The sequence below is a fragment of the Astyanax mexicanus genome, chromosome 1 (genome assembly GCF_023375975.1).
Source record: "Astyanax mexicanus isolate ESR-SI-001 chromosome 1, AstMex3_surface, whole genome shotgun sequence".
NCBI lineage: Eukaryota > Metazoa > Chordata > Actinopteri > Characiformes > Acestrorhamphidae > Astyanax > Astyanax mexicanus.
In genome coordinates this window covers 1,141,055-1,159,516 of record NC_064408.1, presented here as the reverse complement: position 1 = coordinate 1,159,516, position 18,462 = coordinate 1,141,055, and the positions used below count along the sequence as shown (strand labels likewise).

Genomic DNA, 18,462 nt, shown 5'->3' with positions numbered 1-18,462 from the left:
TATACACACAACTGTACACACACACTCACATTATACACTCAAACACATTTACACACATTTAAACACACTATATGCACACATACTATACACACTCTCACATTATACACACAACTGTACACACACACTGTACACACATATTATACACACACATTATACACACACATTATACACACACATTATATACATACACTTACACACATATTACACACAAACACACACACTATACACACAATACACTACACACACACACACACATTATAGGTATACACACATTATACACCCACACTATACACACACACACACAGATAAGCCCATCCCACTCTGGTTAGTTAGAGCACATGAGCTTCAGCTCCAGAGAGAAACAGCAGCAGAACCTGAGAGAACCTCTCCTCCACCACTGATCTACTGAACGTGTAGAGTCTGAGTAAGGTGTGAGTAAGGTGTGAGTAAAGTCTGCTTCAGGATGTGTACGGGAAAGTGCTCTCGCTTCGTGGCCGCCTCTCTCTACCCCCTGGCCTTCATCTCCGTCCTCTGTAACATCATCCTCTTCTTCCCCGGCTGGAGCACCGAGTACGCCCGGGACGGGAACCTCACCGAGGAGGTGAAGTACATGGGGGGTCTGATCGGAGGAGGACTGATGGTGAGATTTATTTTACTCTTCTAATGAAAATAAAACATGAAAAAACACTGAAACTGTCTTTACTGCTTCAGAAAAGTTCTAATCGGTTCTAAACTTCCCCAAATTTCCTTTGGTTTATGTTAAAAACACTCATTTTTGGTTCTTTAAATGTTCTGTAACAAAGAAAGACAAAGGACTTTTTGTTTAAACAGATTTAAAAATAGGTTATTATTGCTGTAGGTTCCTCCAAAAACGCTTCCTCTATTGTTAGGAGAACCCTTTATAGAACCTCTATAATCAGAGTGTAAAATCTGCACTTTTTTGTGTTTTCTGTTGTTTTTTTTAAAGCTCAAAGCATTGGCCTTGAGTTGAGGTCAGGACTCTCCAGAAGGAGTATTTATTTATTTTCTTCTGTTGAAGTCGTTCGGTTGTTGATTTAATTCTGAGTTTTGGGTCGTTGTTCTGTTGCATCATCTATCCTCTGTTGAGCTTCAGTTGGAGGACAGATGGTCTTAAGTTTTCCTGAAAAATGTAAACTTGGTAAACTTGGGAATTCATTTTTCCGTTGATGACGGCAAAATCCATCCAGACCCTGAGACAGCAAAGCAGCCCCAAACCATGATGCTCCCTCCACCATGTTTTACAGTTGGGATGAGTTTTGATGATGGTGTGCAGTGCCTTTTGTGTTTTCCTTCCAAACAACTTAATTTTGATTTTATCTGTCCACAGTTTATTTAGCCAGTACTGCTGTGGAACATCCAGGTGCTCTTTTTTTACAAACTTCTAACTTCAAACATGCAGCTTTTTGTGTTTTTTTTTTGGACAGCAGTGTCTTCCTCCGTGGTGTCCTCCCATCAACTCCACGCTTGTTTAAAGTTTTCCTTATTGTATTTATTGATTTGTCAACAAACATGTGAGCATGTTCCAGAGATTTCTATATTCAGTCTTCAGCTGACACTCTAGGATTCTTCCTCACCTCATTGATCATTCTGCGCTGTGCTCTTACAGTCATCTTTACAGGACTTAACCACGCCTAGGGAGAGTAGCAACAGTGCTGAACTTTCTCCATTTGTAGAGCGTCTGTCTTACCGTGGAAACCTGAACATCAAAGCTTTTAGAGATACTTTTGTAACCCTTTCCAGCTTCATGCAAGTCAACAATTCTTGATCGTAGGTCTTCTGAGAGTTTGATCTTTTGGTTGAGGCATGATTCACATCAAGCAATGCTTCTTAAGAACATCAAACTAAAAACTGTTTTTTTTTTCTATTCCAATTTTAATTTGATATTGGAATAGAAAAAAAAAACTGTTGTTTCCAAAACAGTTTAATCAGTTCCATAAATATTAGTTAGTATTTAACAGTTTAACAGTTTGATTATATATTAACAGATCAGGGCGTGGGCTCTGTTCAGTTCAGTAGATTTATCTCACAGGTTTATTGATCCGCATGTTCAGTAGAGTTTCTGCTGCCACGCCCTGAAGCTCCACTGAAGCTCCTGCATGATCACTTAGTTCCAGCATTAGTTCCTCAGGTTCTGTTGGTTCATTGGGTTCTTTAGCTTTTCTTGGTTCTTTAGCTTTTCTTGGTTATTTAGGTTTTGTTGGTTATTTAGGTTCTGTTGGTTCCTTGGTTTTTCTTGGTTCTTTAGTTTCTGTTGGTTCTTTAGGTTCTGTTGGTTCTTCAGTTTCTGTTGGTTCTTTAGTTTCTGTTGGTTATTTAGATTCTGTTGGTTATTTAGGTTCTGTTGGTTCTTTAGCTTTTGTTGGTTCTTTAGCTTTTGTTAGTTCTTTAGCTTTTGTTGGTTATTAAGGTTCTGTTGGTTCTTTAGGTTTTGTTGGTTCTTCAGGTTCTGTTGATTCTTTAGGTTCTGTTGGTTCTTTAGCTTTTGTTGGTTATTTAGGTTCTGTTGTTTTTTTAGCTTTTGTTAGTTCTTTAGCTTTTGTTGGTTATTAAGGTTCTGTTGGTTCTTTAGGTTCTGTTGGTTATTAAGGTTCTGTTGGTTCTTTAGGTTATGTTGGTTATTAAGGTTCTGTTGGTTCTTTAGGTTATGTTGTTTCTTTAGATTCTGTTTTTTTAGGTTCTGTTGGTTCTTTTAAATTGTGTTGTTTTTTTTGTTTCTTTTGTTTTTTATGTTGGTTCTTTAGCTTCTGATGATTATTTCGTTTCTGTTGGTCTATTTAGGTTCTATTGTTTTTTTAGATTCTATTGGTTCTTTAGTTTTTTTAGGTTCTGTTGGTTCTTTATTTTATGTTGTTTTTCAGTTTCTGTTGATTCTATAGAATCTGTTGGTTCTTTAGGGTCTGTTGGTTATTTAGCTTTTGTTGGTTATTAAGGTTCTGTTGTTTCTTTAGGTTTTGTTGGTTCTTTAGTTTCTTATTTTTTTTAGTTTTTATTGGTTCTTTAGTTTTTTTTAGGTTCTGTTGGTTCTTTAGTTTCTGTTGTTTTGTTGGACCGGCTGGAGTGGTCAGTGTGGAGGAGGAGGGTTCAGCAGTAATGTGGGATTTGCTTTCAGTCTTCTGTTACAGTTTGTGGTTTAATCTCGAGTTCTGCTGTATGTGATGAATTGTGGTTTTCACTTCCGTCCCCCTTTTTTTTAGAACTTCCTTCACACCTAACTGTTTCCAGACCTTTAAAATATATCTTGGTTTGGTTGAATAGTTGTTCACGCAAAATTTGAGTTAGAATCTAGAGTCTAAAGAACTTCTAGAGCAGAACAAAGAATATTTTAAAACCTTTACATGGTTATTTATAGTTCTTGTGGGTCAAATTTGGTGAGTTTCATGGTAAAGAACTCTCTGAGGATGTGAGAAACTGAGTTGTTGCTCAATATAAAGATATAAAGGTCTAGACTAGATGTGTTCAGAGTAATATCCAGAGATTAGCTTTAAATGGTTATACACTGTAACATCATACGTTGTTTAAACTAAAATGATTTAAGTCTGTTTTATATAAAATTGGATATTTCTAAACAATACTCAACTATATTTTGAGTTAGTTGAACTGAATTTTTGTTCACATATGCTGTACTATTCAAACTGAGATCTTTGAGTTGAACCAACTTATAATAACTGAGTTTAGTCTGTTTTGCCATTAACAGCTTCTTTTCCATTGGCTTCTGTCACAATCTATTTGCATACTGGGCGTGTCCAACAGTTTCTGACAGACACTCACCATCAGTGTGTAGTGATTCCCCCCTGGGCTACCTTACAAATAAATCCAGTTTCATTTTAGTTGTAATAACTTGATGTTTTAATTTATGCTAACTCAAGTTTTCATTCTTCATTAATTATTTTTATTCATTAATTTAAAAAAAATTGAGCAAACTGGCTGCTTAAAAAAGTTAATTAAACTAAACCTATCTTGTCCTGTTTTACAGTATAACAACAATAAAAAAACGTTAAATCAACTTCCCCTTTAGTTGAAATAACTTCTAAGTTCTAAGTTATGCTGACTTAAGTTTTCATTACTCATAACTTAACTTTTTTTTTAAGGCAACCAGTTTCCTCAGATTGTTTAAGTAAATTCAGCTTATCCGGGCTTACAGTGTAGAAGAAAGCCTCTTCTGAAGCTGATGCACAAGAAAGCCTGTAATCAGTTTACTGAAGACCAGCAGTTTAAGAGCATGGATTACTGGAACCATGTCCTGTGAGATAAACTTGTTCAGCATGTGTGGCGGCGTCCTGGTGAGGAGTACCAAGACACCTGTCACTGGTCTACAGTCTAAAGCATGGTGGTGGTAGCATCATGTTCTGGGGCTGTATGAGTGATTCCGGCAGTGGGGAGCTGAGTTCCAACATGTACTGTGACTTTCTGAAGAAGAGTATAATCCCCTTTCTCTAAAGTAAAGGAAGCTTAACACTTGAATGAACTTGTTTGTAGTTCTGCTGTATTTCTGACGAGTGTGTGTGTGGAGGGGGGTGGGGGGGTTGAAGTGTGTGTGAATCATGTTGAGGGTGTGTAGGTGTGTGTGTACACTGTACAGTCATGACCTTCACTCTTAATCATACACTCCGTGGGAAAGAATGTGGACCCACCCCATTTCCTACTCCAACCATATACAGCTCTGTAAAAATAAAATACAACTTAAAGGGGACATGAAACATTTCAGTTTGTACAAGTTTTCTAAGGTATTAAATATAATGGAATTTATTTGGGGGGGATTTTTTTATATAAAATGTTTACACACTAAATTATAATATATTTATGTTTGTTATGTTTGAGCTAGGGCGCCGCCATGTTGCCCGTGCAGCACTGGTGACGTCACAAGGTTGGTTGGTTTAAGATCCCAGGCATATAGCTAGAGGAAAAGAGCTTGTTGTTTGTCGAGATTATGGATGAAGACGAAGCTGAACTAGGCTAACATGGAGCATTTACTCAGAGATCTTTCCTGTATAAACCTGAGCAGGACTTTTCAGATGCTTTTCTGAGAGAGAGACGTTTTGGGAGTGTTTATTCTCTCTCTACGTGGAGCCGTGCAGAACCCTGCAGCGCGTCCACAGCAGGTACTACCATTCAGTTAACCAGCTATTTTATATACATTTAGCTATTTAACATGCAAAGTCCAGAGTTCATTAAGACTGAATGAAACGAACATGATTTAAGTGGATATTGAAACATCCAGGCGCTGTTTGGTTGATAAACCGTTCAGTTTAGAAGTTAGAATGCTTACTGGGTTACTTAGCTTTATCTAGTTAGTGTTAGCTAGTTAGCTAGCGTTGGCTAGCTAGAATAAGATAGCTAGCTAAGTAGCTAACGCTAGCTATGTTATCTTTAAATTGTCATTTTATCTAGATTTTCGGTAACGGTACCTCTCGCTGCTCTGCTGGGTGGGCGTGTTGTTTGGCTGGTGCGGCTCACAGCTGCTGCTTTCATAGTAACGTTACCATCAGTCGGACGGTCTGTACATTCCAGCTGATCAGAGGAAAAATAAAAAACGGAGGAAAAAAGCCTCGGACTTCAGCTTATTTATCCGGCGCTAATGCTCCTGACTCAAACCCCTCTCCTTCACATAGTCCTGGTCTAGAAAGTGCTCGCCACTAACCCCTAGCGTTGCAGCTAACCGGAGGATTCTCACGCTTCAGCGCTGCGGGCCCCGCTGAAGGTATGAAAGTGAAAGTAAATATTTCTCATTCCTCACCCTATTAAAATTCACTACTCCCAGTATTACTACACACAGGGACAATACAAAAGTGCCCCCCGCTCTGCATTGAGTTTTGGTTTGGATTTTATTATTTATTGAGGAGCTAAATTACAGTATTCTCATAGATCATAGTAGTGAGGCGTGCGAGAACCAACCTCGTGACGTCACTTTCAGCGCTGGGACAAGATGGCGCTGCCCTTACTTAAAAAAATGACATTTAGATTGCTTATTATTTTAATTCCGCTTCACTGACAACTGTTAAACTTATAAAATTTGTTAGAGGGAAAATACATCTTGTGAATTAAACGAAATACTTGAAGTGTTTCATGTCCCCTTTAAAAACGACGAGTTTCTTTGATTTTAACAAATGTAAAACCTCTGGAATATAATCAAGAGGAAGATGGATGATCACAAACCATCAAACCACCAAACTGAACTGCTTGAATTTTTACACCAGGAGTAAAGCAGCATAAAGTTATCCAAAAGCAGTGTGTAAGACTGGTGGAGGAGAACATGATGCCAAGATGCATGAAATTAAAACTGTGATTAAAAACCAGGGTTATTCCACCAAATATTGATTTCCCGTTTTCTGCAAATAAATGCTCTAAATGAGAATATTTTATTTGGAATTTGAGAGAAAAATTTTGTCCATAGTTTTTAGAATAAAACAATTTGAAACAATATTAATTTTACTCAAACATTAACCTATAAAAAGCAAAGTGATCTCTTCATTTTTACAGAGCTTTATGTAGATTTATATAGTGGTTGGGTGAAGCCATTGAGGAGCAAACGAAATGTCAATTATCAATACACTGCAAAAAATCCATTGGCAAAAACTAGATAAAATGTATTTAAATTGAGATATAAATGCTTAACTTAGGCAAAAAAAATCTGCCAATTTTTCTAATAAAGTTTTCTTAAAATAAGCAACGACAAAGCCTCAAAATGAGTGAATTAAGACTCAAATCAGCAAAAATATTGTATTTTTTAGCTTAAATTTCTACACAAATCAGAACAACTTTACTGCTGACTTTTTGTGTTCATTTTGAGTTTAAATGATTTAAAATAAGGTGAACATTCTAATTAAGACTGAATAAGATAACTATTTCTCAAATATGTTAAACAATCTTACATTTATGATGCTTAGTAAGACTAAATATTCTTATCAGAGCAAGAAATAAGATTTATAGCTTTGAAACTAGATCATTTCACTTGCTAAGATTTCAGAAAAGGGATACAAAAAAGATTTCCAAGGAATTGATGAGGCCGATCAGCAGTGTTCAAACTGTGATTCACAAATAGAAAATTATGGGACTCTGTAAAAAAACAAACCCACGCTCAGGTAGACCAACAAAAAATGTACAAGAAATGTTTTTTGGGATGCAAAGAACTCTCTGAGGACTCTCTGAGCGCTGTGGCTGTTTCGAGATGCACAGTAAGGAGCCACTTGAAGAACTATGGGATGCATGGTTGACTCGGCAAAAGAAAGATGCGAAAACTGCGAAAATTCCACAAAGTATTAAGGAGACAAACCTTAAAACTTCTGAAACAGGTTAATTTGAAGAGATAAAACCAAAATCTAACTTTTTGGCTGCAATCACACTGCAAAAAACTAAATCTTAGCAGTGAAAACTTGACAGATTATTATTGTAATTTAGCAGTGATTTCAATCACTGTAAATTAATTTACATTTTTTTTCAGTAGAGTTATTTACTTATCGTCTGTAATTTTAACAGGAAAACTCTGGTAACCACAGCTGCCAGCGTTTTCCTGTAAAAACTACAGTTTTTTTTACAGTGTGTCTTACTAAGCTTTGTGTAAGTGTTTATTTTAGGGATAATTATCTTAATCATTCTTACTTTGTAAGAATTTGTACCTTATTTTAAGTCATTTGAACTCAAAATAAGCTTAATCAAGCAGAAATCAAGTTATTCAGATTCTTGTGTCCAAAAACAGTGACTTTTTAGCTTGATTTAGGTGTTCCTTCACTCATTTTGAGATTTTGCCATTGCTTTTTGTAAGAAATCTTACCAAGAAAATTGTGCTTATCCCATTGGCTGATTTTTTTGCTTAATATACATATATTTGTCTTAATTTGCATATATTTTGTCTATTTTTGCATTGCACAAACCTTACATGATTAGGAACACCGTTCTTACTGTAAAGCATGGTGGTGGATTGCTGATGTTTTGGGGATGTGTGAAACTTGGTAAATACTGGAGGAAACCTGCTGTCGAAAGCTGCGCCTGGGAAGTACTTGGACCTTCCAACATGACAACGACCCAAAACACAACAAAAGGCCAAATCAACCCGTGATTGGCTACAGCAGAACAAAGTGAAGGTTCAGGAGTGGCCTTCAGAGTCTCCTGACCTCAATATCATTGAGCCACTCTGGGGAGATCTCAATTGCATAGTTCATGTAGAACATCATGTAGATGCTAATTGCTAATTGCTAGCTATAATATTACTAATGTGTGTTTAACATTTACCTGTTCTCCTCTGTTTCAGGTGTTAGCCCCCGCCCTCTTCATTCACCTGACAGGAAAGCAGGGCTGCTGTGGGAACCGCTGTGGGGTGAGTGTTCAGTAATCCCAGTGTACACTACTTAGTGTACACTAGTTAGTGCACACTACAGCGCCCATCATATCCTACTGTATATTTTCGCTATTTTTGACATTTGTTGGATTTATAAATCAAATTTGTGTCTATTTATGTGTGTGTTTTTCATCCTCTCTTGGAATTAAGGAGCTCAGGACTATTCCCATACTATACCCTGCAGCCGGGGGGTTGCCAAAAGCTGCACAGGCCAATCCCCACATTATACTCAGCACATTTTAGCAAAAGTGGCATAGGTCAATTCCCATTTTATACTTTTCAACCAGAGTTTGCTGTGCAATGTAAAACTAAAACTTTACAGGAGAGAGATAAAACCTTCTAAACTTTCAATGGAAGTCAATGTAAAACGAGTTTAATTCAGGTCATTTTGAAGTATTTCTATTGGTCTGATCATCAAGAATTTTTAGCACAGTGTAAGAGACACTTTGCCTGTGTAAATAATATATTAAACTAAAAATCGGCAAAAATGGAGATATCTGCTTTTCACTTGAAATGCGACGATATTAAACAGAGTGTTGGCACATGCGACGTGAAAGAGAGAGGCATGGAAAGAGACAGAGAGAGATAGAGAGAGAGGGAGAGGCAGAAAAAGAGAGTCGGAGGGAGAGAAAGAGGAGAAGTTCAGATCTGTTTATGTTTACATAAAGTGTTTCCATAGAGACAGGAAACCAACGGAAACAGATACGCTTCACACACAGTCAGTCTCAGGGTCATGAGATTTCTATCTATCTAACTATCTAATACAAACACACACACTACACACACACACACACACTCTATACACACTCACACACACACTCTACACACACACACACTCTCTGTAGAAACGCCACGCCCGCTAAGCTCCAGTCGTCTGTTTATCAGATTTGATCAATAACTCTATAAAACCTGATCAGGGCTGAGTCACAGCTATAAACACCTACAGCCCGGTTACAGATCCCCCTGCATTAAAGAGATACTTCAGTAACTCAGCTAATACACGACCTAAATCCCCCAACTACCCTAAACTCAGTCTATCAGCTAATTATACACTTAATATATAGCTTTAGCACTGCAGCTAGCTACCAGGCTAATTGGACTAGCAGCTAATTAAAGCTCATACCTAACAAACTAATTAGCACTTGAGCTAGTTAGTGCTAGTTGTTTAATTCATTGCTGCTAGAGTGCTGTATATGGTTTATATTTGGTTGGTAGGTGGTTGCTATGGTGTTGCTAATTAGTTGGTCAGTTGTTACTTTGGGGTTGATCAGTGGCTAGTAGTTTGCTATTGCTTGGTGGTTGCTAGGGTGCTTCAGATGGTATATTTGGGGTTGGTGGGTGGAGGCAGAGCCCAGAGGGTGCATTCTAGTTGGTTGTTTTATTGTTACTTGGTTGGTAGGTGGTTGCTGTGTTGTTGCTAATTGGTTGGTCAGTGGTTACTTTGGGTTTGCTCAGTGGCTACAAGTTAGTTGCTTGGTGTTTGCTTTGGCATTCACCATATTTAATTTGTTTTTAATGGCTCTTTTTGCCCTAATTAACCCCATAGCTTTGGGGTTGCTTTGGTATCCCAGGTGCATTCTAGTGGTTTTAGTTTAGTTGTTGCTTGGTGGCTGCTATGGCAGTTGCCATGGCATTTCACCTGGTTTCTATGGCTTTGCTTAAGTATCGTAGGTGGTGCTAGTTGTTTAATTCATTGTTGCTAGGGTGCTTTAAGCGGGTTATATTTGGTTGGTAGATGGTTGTTATGGTGTTGCTAATTGGTTGGTCAGCGGTTACTTTTTGGTGCTTAGTGGCTAATAGTTTCTATGGCAGTTGGTTTGGTATTTCTAGTGGTTTCTGTAGATTTGCTTTGGTATCCAAGGTTCATTCTAGCTGGTTAATTTATTGTTGCTTGGTGGTTGCTAGGGTGCTTCAGGTGGTTTATATGGGGTTTGGTAGGTGAAGGTAGAGGGATGGAATCGGATCTTTTAGCCCTAATTAACACCAGAGCTAGTTGATTTTGTATCCCAGGTGCATTGTAGTTGGTTGTTTTATATTGTTGCTTGGTGGTTGCTATGGCAGTTGCCATGGTATTTCAAGTGGTTTCTATAGATTTGCTTTAGTGGCTAGGGTCCATTCTAATTGGTTATTTTATTGCTGCTTGGTGGTTTCTAGGGGGCTTCAGGTGGTTTATATGGGGTTTGGTAGGTGGAGGCGGAGCTTATAGGGATAGAATGGGCACTTTTAGCCCTAATTAACCCATAGATGGTTGCTTTGGTATTTTATTGTTGCTTGGTGGTTGCTATAGCAGTTGCCATGGTATTTTAAGTGTTTTTTATGACTTTGCTTTGGTATCCCAGGTAGTTGCAAGTTGTTTAATTTAAAGTTGCTTGGTGGTTGCTAGGTTGCTTCAGGTGGGACGCTCAGAGGGATGGAATGGGCTCTTTCAATCCTAATTAACCCAGGTGCATTCTAGCTTGTTGTTTTATATTGTTGCTTGGTGGTTGCTAAGTCAGTTGCCATAGTATTTCAAGTGGTTTCTATGGCTTTTCCATGGTTTCTCATGTGCATTCTAGTTGGTTATTTTATTTTGTTGCTTGGCGGTTGCTTTTGCTGCAAGTGTTGTTTATGACTTTTCTTTTATATCCCAGGTGGTTGCTAGCTGGTTAATTTGTTGTTGCTTGGTGGTTGCTAGGTGCTTCAGGTCGTTTGTGTGGGGTTGGTAGGTGGAGGCGGAGCTTTGGGCATTTTTAACCCTAATTAACCCCCTCAAGCTCCCAGTAGAGTTGGAATGGAGTTGGACGGTCAGCGTAAACAGTGGACAGTAGCTGGAGCCGGTAATGACTGACTCAGAGGGTTCAGTTCCTATAATTGAATTTCAGTGTCACACATGTGACCAGCAGCTCGGCAGTGACATTCCAACACACACACTGTATACACACACAAACACAGACACACACACACACACACACTGTATACACACACAAACAGTTTGCGTCCTGAACTGTACACTATATTTTAGCGACGGTCAGCAATGTACCGTGCACCGCCAAGACCACAAACCTGCATCTTTTCCATCCGTAAATAAGATTTTCTTTAACATAAAATAACAGATAAACTCTCTGCTTGTGTTGTAGATGTTCCTGTCCATCGCCTTCGCAGCGCTCGGTGTTGCTGGCGCCCTCTACAGCTTCGTAGTGGCAATGTTAGGACTGGTGAACGGACCCTACTGCAAAGTCCTGCTGATCTGGACCACACCTTTCAAAGACAGGTAAGAGTTCAATACAACACAAAGGGTCTTTCCACAGGAGGGTATAAGAGTACTTGCCTTGCTTCCCTGACTAAATAAAGGCTCTCAGAAGCTATTCGTGAGTAGTTTACCTCCTGGTGAGAGATTGAGAGAAGCAGGATATGGATTCTTGGACGAGTTGCCCGCCATATAGTTTTTGTCCATCACCCAGAATACATCAACTTCGTTTGAAGTGGTCGTTTGAATTAACAAGAAAACGTATTGTCTTCAGTGACGAATTGTCTTTAGGTTCGTTTTGGGATCTTGCGACCGAGTATGGAGGATCTGGAGCTACACACTGCCCTTACAAACTGCTGGTGTGATCAATAATCTGGTGATCATCTCATACAGATGATAAGCAGGATATGGACGCTTGGACGAGTTGTCCGTCATCTAGTTCATCCATCAGCCAGACTAAGGCAACTTTGTTTGCTGTGGTTGTTTGAATTAATGAGAAACTGGCACTGAGTGCTCCAGCGGTTTAAAGCACTGCTACAATTAAAGGAAGGTCGCAGGTTCGAATCCGGGTCATGCAGCTTTGCCGTCAAGCTGCTGGTGCTCAGAGGGAGCAAAATTGGCCCTGCACTTTCTGAGTGGGTACAGTAGATGGTGCTCTCTCCCCTCATCACTAAAAAGGGTGATGTGGATCAGCACAAGGCTGCGTCTGTGAGCTGATGTATCAGAACCGAGTCGCTGTGCTAGTGTTAGCGCTGTGATGCTACTCGGTAATGCTACAACATCAGCAGCAGTTCAAGAAAAGAGGCGGAGTCTGACTTTGCATGTGTCAGTGGAGGCGTGTGTTGGGGCATCACTAGTGATAGGGGGAGTCGTAATGAGTGGGTTGGGTAATTGGCCGTGCAAAATTAGGGAGAAAATGCAAAAAAAAAAAAAAAAATACAGAGAAACCATATTGTCTTCAGTGACGAATCCAGGTTCGGTTTGGGATCTTGCGACAGAGTACGGAGGATCTAAAGCAACACACAGCCCCTACAAACTGCAAGTGTGATCAATAATCTGGTGATCATCTCATACAGTGCAAGTCGGTCACTCCTAGTAGTGATAGGAGGAACATTACTGACAGTGATCTCAGTGATCTGTGCAGAACATCCTGCAGACGCTTATACAGAATTGATACCATTTTTTGACAGGATACAGCAAGGGTTTCCCAGGAACGTCTCCACCAGATTGCAGCACTTCCTCGTCCTGCCCGCTCTCCAGATTTATCACCAATCCAGCATTTATGGTACTATCAGCTGAAACTCTACGAGTGTAGAGCTACAGGATCTACAGGTCCAGCTGTAGCAACATCTGTGGGTAAATGTGCTGCAGGATCCATACAGAACCTGTAGAACCTCCACCAAACCCAACCCTCTCAATCTCATCTTATATCCAGCATAGAGGAACCAACTTTGAGCAGCTGTGGTTTTATGTTTTTTGGATAAAATCCGGGTTAGCACCCGAACATCCCTTTCAGACAGCTTCCTCTTACAGCATCCACAGTTAATCCTGTTGGATGTGGTTGGTTCTTCTTGGTGGTATGCTGACATTACCCTGGATACCGTGGTTCTTGATGCATCACAAATACTTGCTGTCTTGGTCACAGATGCTCCAGCAAGACGTGCACCAACAATTTGTCCTCTTTTGAACTCTGGTATGTCTCCCATAATGTTGTGTTCATTGCAATATTTAGAGCAGAACTGTGCTCTTTCCCTGCTAATTGAACCTTCACACTCTGCTCTTACTGGTGCAATGTGCAATTAATGAAGATTGAACACCAGGCTGCTCCAATTTAGCCATGAAACCTAAAATCCCACACTAAAATGATGACAGGAGTTTCAGTTTCATTCTCCAACCCCTGTAGATATATAGAGCATCATTGGAATTGCACAGTTTTTCCTGATAAACTGAATGAATCTTGATTTACTGAGTTTTCTAAAGACTTCCTCTCTCTCTCTATGTTTCAGGTCTGAGAGTTATCTGAATGATCGGAATAGCTGGTCACTCTGCACGGCGCCGAAGAACGTGGTGGAGTTTAACGTGGGTCTGTTCTCCACGCTGCTGGTGACCAGCGGCCTGCAGCTCATCCTGTGCGGCGCCCAGATGATCAACGGCCTGTTCGGCTGCCTCTGCGGAACCTGCAAAGAGAAGGGGGTGAGAGACGTCCTCTGAGTAAATTACAGGCTGAATTATCTACTGTTTTTCTCTGAACTCCGTGCTCCTCCGGTAATTTTAGTCCCGTCCGGACGCACATCTCTGAGTTTCGTCTCCGCGCCTTTAATAAAATAGATATTTGTCCACTGCTGCGCACCGTAATTACTGTACACTTTGGGCGCTCCACGGTTTCTACGGAGATCTACGTTTAAAAAAAAAAACAGCGAGTGGAAATGGAGGAGCTACTGAACACCGTGTTGAGGTCATGTGACCGAGAAAAAAGCCTAAAAACTCACTGTTCCTCCTGTTTTTACGGATGGGGCTTAATACACAGCTTGATATCTCAAAAATATGTGCTAGGCTGTTGCTATGTGGTCAATCAAATGCACCTGTTTTGATGCCATGATAATTCAGGTCGTTACTAGGGTGCTTCAGGTCATTAGAGATGCTCCAGGTGGTTGCTATGGCAGTTTCTATGGTATTTTATACGGTTTCTAAAAGCTTTTCCTTTGGTATCCCAGGTTGTTGCTAGTTTTTTTATTTATTGGTTGCTATAGTGCTTTAGGTGGTTTACAGTATTTTTGCTGGTATAAGGGTGGTCGCTATGGTGTTGCTAGTTGGTTGGTCCGTGATTACTTTGTTGTTGCTCAGTGGCTAGTATCACTCATTGCTCAGGAGTTGCTTTGATATTCTAGGCGGTTGCCTGTTGGTTAAATTATTGTTGGAGGGTGCAAGCAACAGGTGGTTTCACTGGCAGATACCATGGTATCTCAGGTGTTTTTCATGGCTTTGATTTTGTATCCCAGGTGGTTGTTGTTGGTTACTTAATTGTTTCTAGGTGGTTTCTAGGGTGCTTCAGGTGGTTTACAGTATGTAAGGTGTCTAGGTTGTCACTATGTTGTTGCTAGTTGGTTTGGCTTATAACCTAAATTGCAGAGTGGTTGGCATGGTATCCCAGGTGGATTCTAGTTTGTTGTTTTATTGTTGCTTGGTGGTTGCTAGGGTGCTCCAGTTGGTAGTTATGTCAGTCGACATGTGTTTTAGGTGGTTTCTAAAGGCTTTTCTTTAGTATCCCAGATGTTTGCTAGTTTTTTAATTTATTGTTGCTAGGGTGCTTTAGGTGGTTTATATTTGGTTGGTAGGTGGTCGCTATGGTGTTGCTAATTGGTTTGTCGGTGGTTACTTTGGAGTTGCTCAGTGGCTTATAGCTTGTGTCTTGGTGGTTGCTTTGGTATCCTAAGTGGTTGCTCGCTGATAAATGTATTGGTGTAGTGGTTGCTGTGGTGTTTTAGGATTTTTTACTTTACAGTACTGCAGGTTCACTCTGTTCTCTTACCTGTATCAGGTGGTTAAAATGTAAATCCCTCTGGATACGAGCGTTAGATAAAAGCAGTAAATTTAAATATAGTTTATGGGGTAGTTTGCATTTTACTACCAGGGCAGCGTTAAGCGACTGTGGAACGGTTATTACCATTATTGCTTTTATTGCATATTTTACAATATTTATTCAGCAATTCGTTTTTATCTCTTTTTTATCAGATATAAGTGAGTTATGTTTATATTAATGCAGTAAAACATACTGTAAATATGACGTTAAAATATGGTATTCTATATCCTCAGTCATATTAAAGGACTTGTGTGGTGTTTAAAGTTTTATATAATGGATTGGATTAAAAAAATCAAGTATTGCCACATTAATCACTCAGATAACTTTTAAATATTGATTTATTTTACCAAATATATCAGTGCTGTCCGATGAAAAACAAGTATATTTATTTTTGATGATTTTTAGTTTTCTACAAAATTTGAACAGACAAAATGGACCAATAGAAATACTTAAAAATGACCTAAAATTAACTCTTTTTACATTGACTTCCATTAAAATTAAAAAGGTTTTATACCTCTCCTGTGAAGTTGCCGATTTGGAGATACTTGTTTTCAGTTGGACAGCAACGATATGCATTTAAAGTGAACAAAAAAATATAAAATGCCATATAAATCTACTTTGGTTATCAGTACATATATTTCAAAATCAAAAACTACTTACTATTAATTTGACACATTTTGTATTAGATTTAGACACTACTTTTATCTGTTTATTCAGTTTAACAATGTCATTAATGTTGTAAACAAGTAAAATAATAGTTTGGTACCGCTTTAAAATAAGGCTCCTATATTAAGGGTTTATACATAGTTTAAAGGGGAGTTTATTAATGGTTATTAATTAGGTTATGAACTATAATATGCATTTGTTGTTTACCAAATAGGATGTGATTCTACATTAATTTATACTGTTAAACCTCAGATACTTTAGACGGCATTAACTTAATTTCTTAGTTTTATTCTTTATTCATAAAAACTTATTAGATAAATGTTAAAAAAAAGTAATTTTTGCTGTTGCTCTTTTTATTTTTGTGTTGTAAATTAGCTTATTAATGTTTTAAAGTATTTACAACTTAGTTTATAACCATTATTAAACTCCTTTATACATTACTTATAGACTCTTTATAAATGAGCCTTATTGTAAAGTGGTACATATCATTTTATTTGTTAAAATGTAGTAAAAAGTGTATTAAAGTGTGTATTTTAATTGTGTATTAAAGTTGCTGATTTAAGCCCCTCCCTCTTTTCCAGCCCCTGTAATAAGCCCCGCCCCCTGCGCTCCACAGCACAGAGAAACAGCGGCCTCTGGTGGACAGATCCTGCTACTGACTGCAGTTCAGCACCTGGATACAGGAATCAGATCTTTAATTTCACTAAACACCAAAAAACACCTGAATTAATGCTCAAATAATAATAAACTGACTTTAATTTAGAGTATTTTAATCATCAGCATTAAAAACTCAGGTTATTTCTAATATGAGACTCATTAAAGTGCCGTTATCTGATCTGTATTTTATTATTTACTGAAAGCTTTTGCTCTATTTGTTCACTTTATTACAGTAATTTTAAATATAACAGCTACTTTTTCACAGGTTGTTTTTATGTTGTAAAACTAAACACTTTAGAAGTTAAATGTAGATTTTAAATCAGCAGGATTTTATTTTTTAATTTCACAGTACTGAACTTTTGTATAACGTTGCTTAAAAATGATTTACATTTTAAATATTAAACATTGTTCTAAAAGACAACAAAAGAGAGAAATGTGTGTTTATATGTTTGATATGTTTGATATACCTGTATATGTTGTGAGGTGTTATCCTGTGATGGAGAGAGTGAGGTGGTAATAAAATAACTTGTATCTCCAAGACAATAATAATAGAGGTAAATGTAAAAAGATTTAATTTCCAGATATTTTTGAGCGTTTCTATTGGTCCATTCATCACCAAATTCTGATTCGCTTTAGAGAGAAATGTAAAAAAAAAATGGAGATACATGATTTTTGCATGATGAGAATAAATGCTTTGCAAAGCTTTTACAAAATTCTAGAAATAAAACAAAATAAAATTTACATAAATAAACAGCTCTGGAAAAATTAAAAAAAATATTTTAAGAAATCACTTTTTTGGATTGTACTATTTATGGATATATTTTTGACTTGAATTAAGAAATTTGTTTTATTGTATAAATATTGTATAAATTACAGGCAATTTCCCAAATTCCAAATAAAAATATTGTAATTTAAAGCATTTATTTTATTATTTACAGAAAATAAAAAAATATCAAAATAAGGAAAAAAATGCTTTAATGCTTTCAGATCTCAAATAACAATAAAAAACAAGTTTAGATTCATTTAGAAACAATAATAATGTTTTTAAAAAGTTCAGAAATCAATATTTGGTGGAATAACCCTGATTTTTTAATCACCTCTGGATGTAAAATGGAATTTTTGCACCAGGAGTAAAGCAGCATAAAGTTATCCAAAAGCAGTGTGTAAGACTGGTGGAGGAGAACATGATGCTAAGATGCATGAAATTAAAACTGTGATTAAAAACCAGGGTTGTCAGGGTTGTGGCTGTCAGTCAAAAAACTTGTATCTCCAAAATAATATTAATGTAAATCAATGTAAATCGATTTTATTTCCAGATATGTTTAAGCATTTCTATTGGTCTATTTATAATCAAATTCTGATACAATATAAAGAACTGCTAAATTCACAACATGGAGAAATGTTAAAAAAAATGGAGATACAAGATTTTTGCATGATGAGAATAAATGCTTTGCCAAGCTTTTACAAAATTCTAGAAATAAAACAAAATAAAAAAGAGCATGAATAAACAGCTCCGGGGAAAAAAATAAGAAACCACTTAAATTTATTGTCATTTAGAGCTTTTATTTTATTTATTTACAGGAAATGCTATGCAGGAAATACAGGGAAAAATATGCTTTAATACTTTAAGATCTCAAATTATGATAGAAAACAAGTTCATTTTCATATAAAAACAATATTATTGTTTTAAAAAGGTCAGAAATCAATATTTGGTGGAATAACCCTGATTTTTTAATCAGCTCTGGATGTAAAATGGAATTTTTGCACCACTTTTCAAATATCAAATGTGTTCATCTGATACACGATATATTTAACGAAAATTGCTGAAATCCAAATAACCAATGATTTATAAAGGAAAAATATGTAAATTATATTTTTTGCATTTTTTATCATTGGTTTAGCGCGTGAATGACGAGTCTGAGGACGGCAAAACTTTTCAAAACTCTTCTTTATTCTCAAACCAACTGTTATAATCAATAG

General features: G+C 37.5%; 1 protein-coding gene across 1 annotated transcript; it reads left to right on the top strand.

The window, feature by feature from the left end:
• Window positions 1-339: 339 nt before the first annotated feature.
• On the top strand, window positions 340-17,583 carry tm4sf21a (transmembrane 4 L six family member 21a). The gene is made up of 5 exons (XM_022664136.2): window positions 340-640; window positions 8,267-8,332; window positions 11,470-11,603; window positions 13,586-13,772; window positions 16,407-17,583. Exons 1-5 carry the CDS (start codon window positions 464-466, stop codon window positions 16,413-16,415), a joined length of 573 nt encoding a protein of 190 aa, XP_022519857.1. The 5' UTR covers window positions 340-463; the 3' UTR covers window positions 16,416-17,583.
• Window positions 17,584-18,462: the final 879 nt, after the last annotated feature.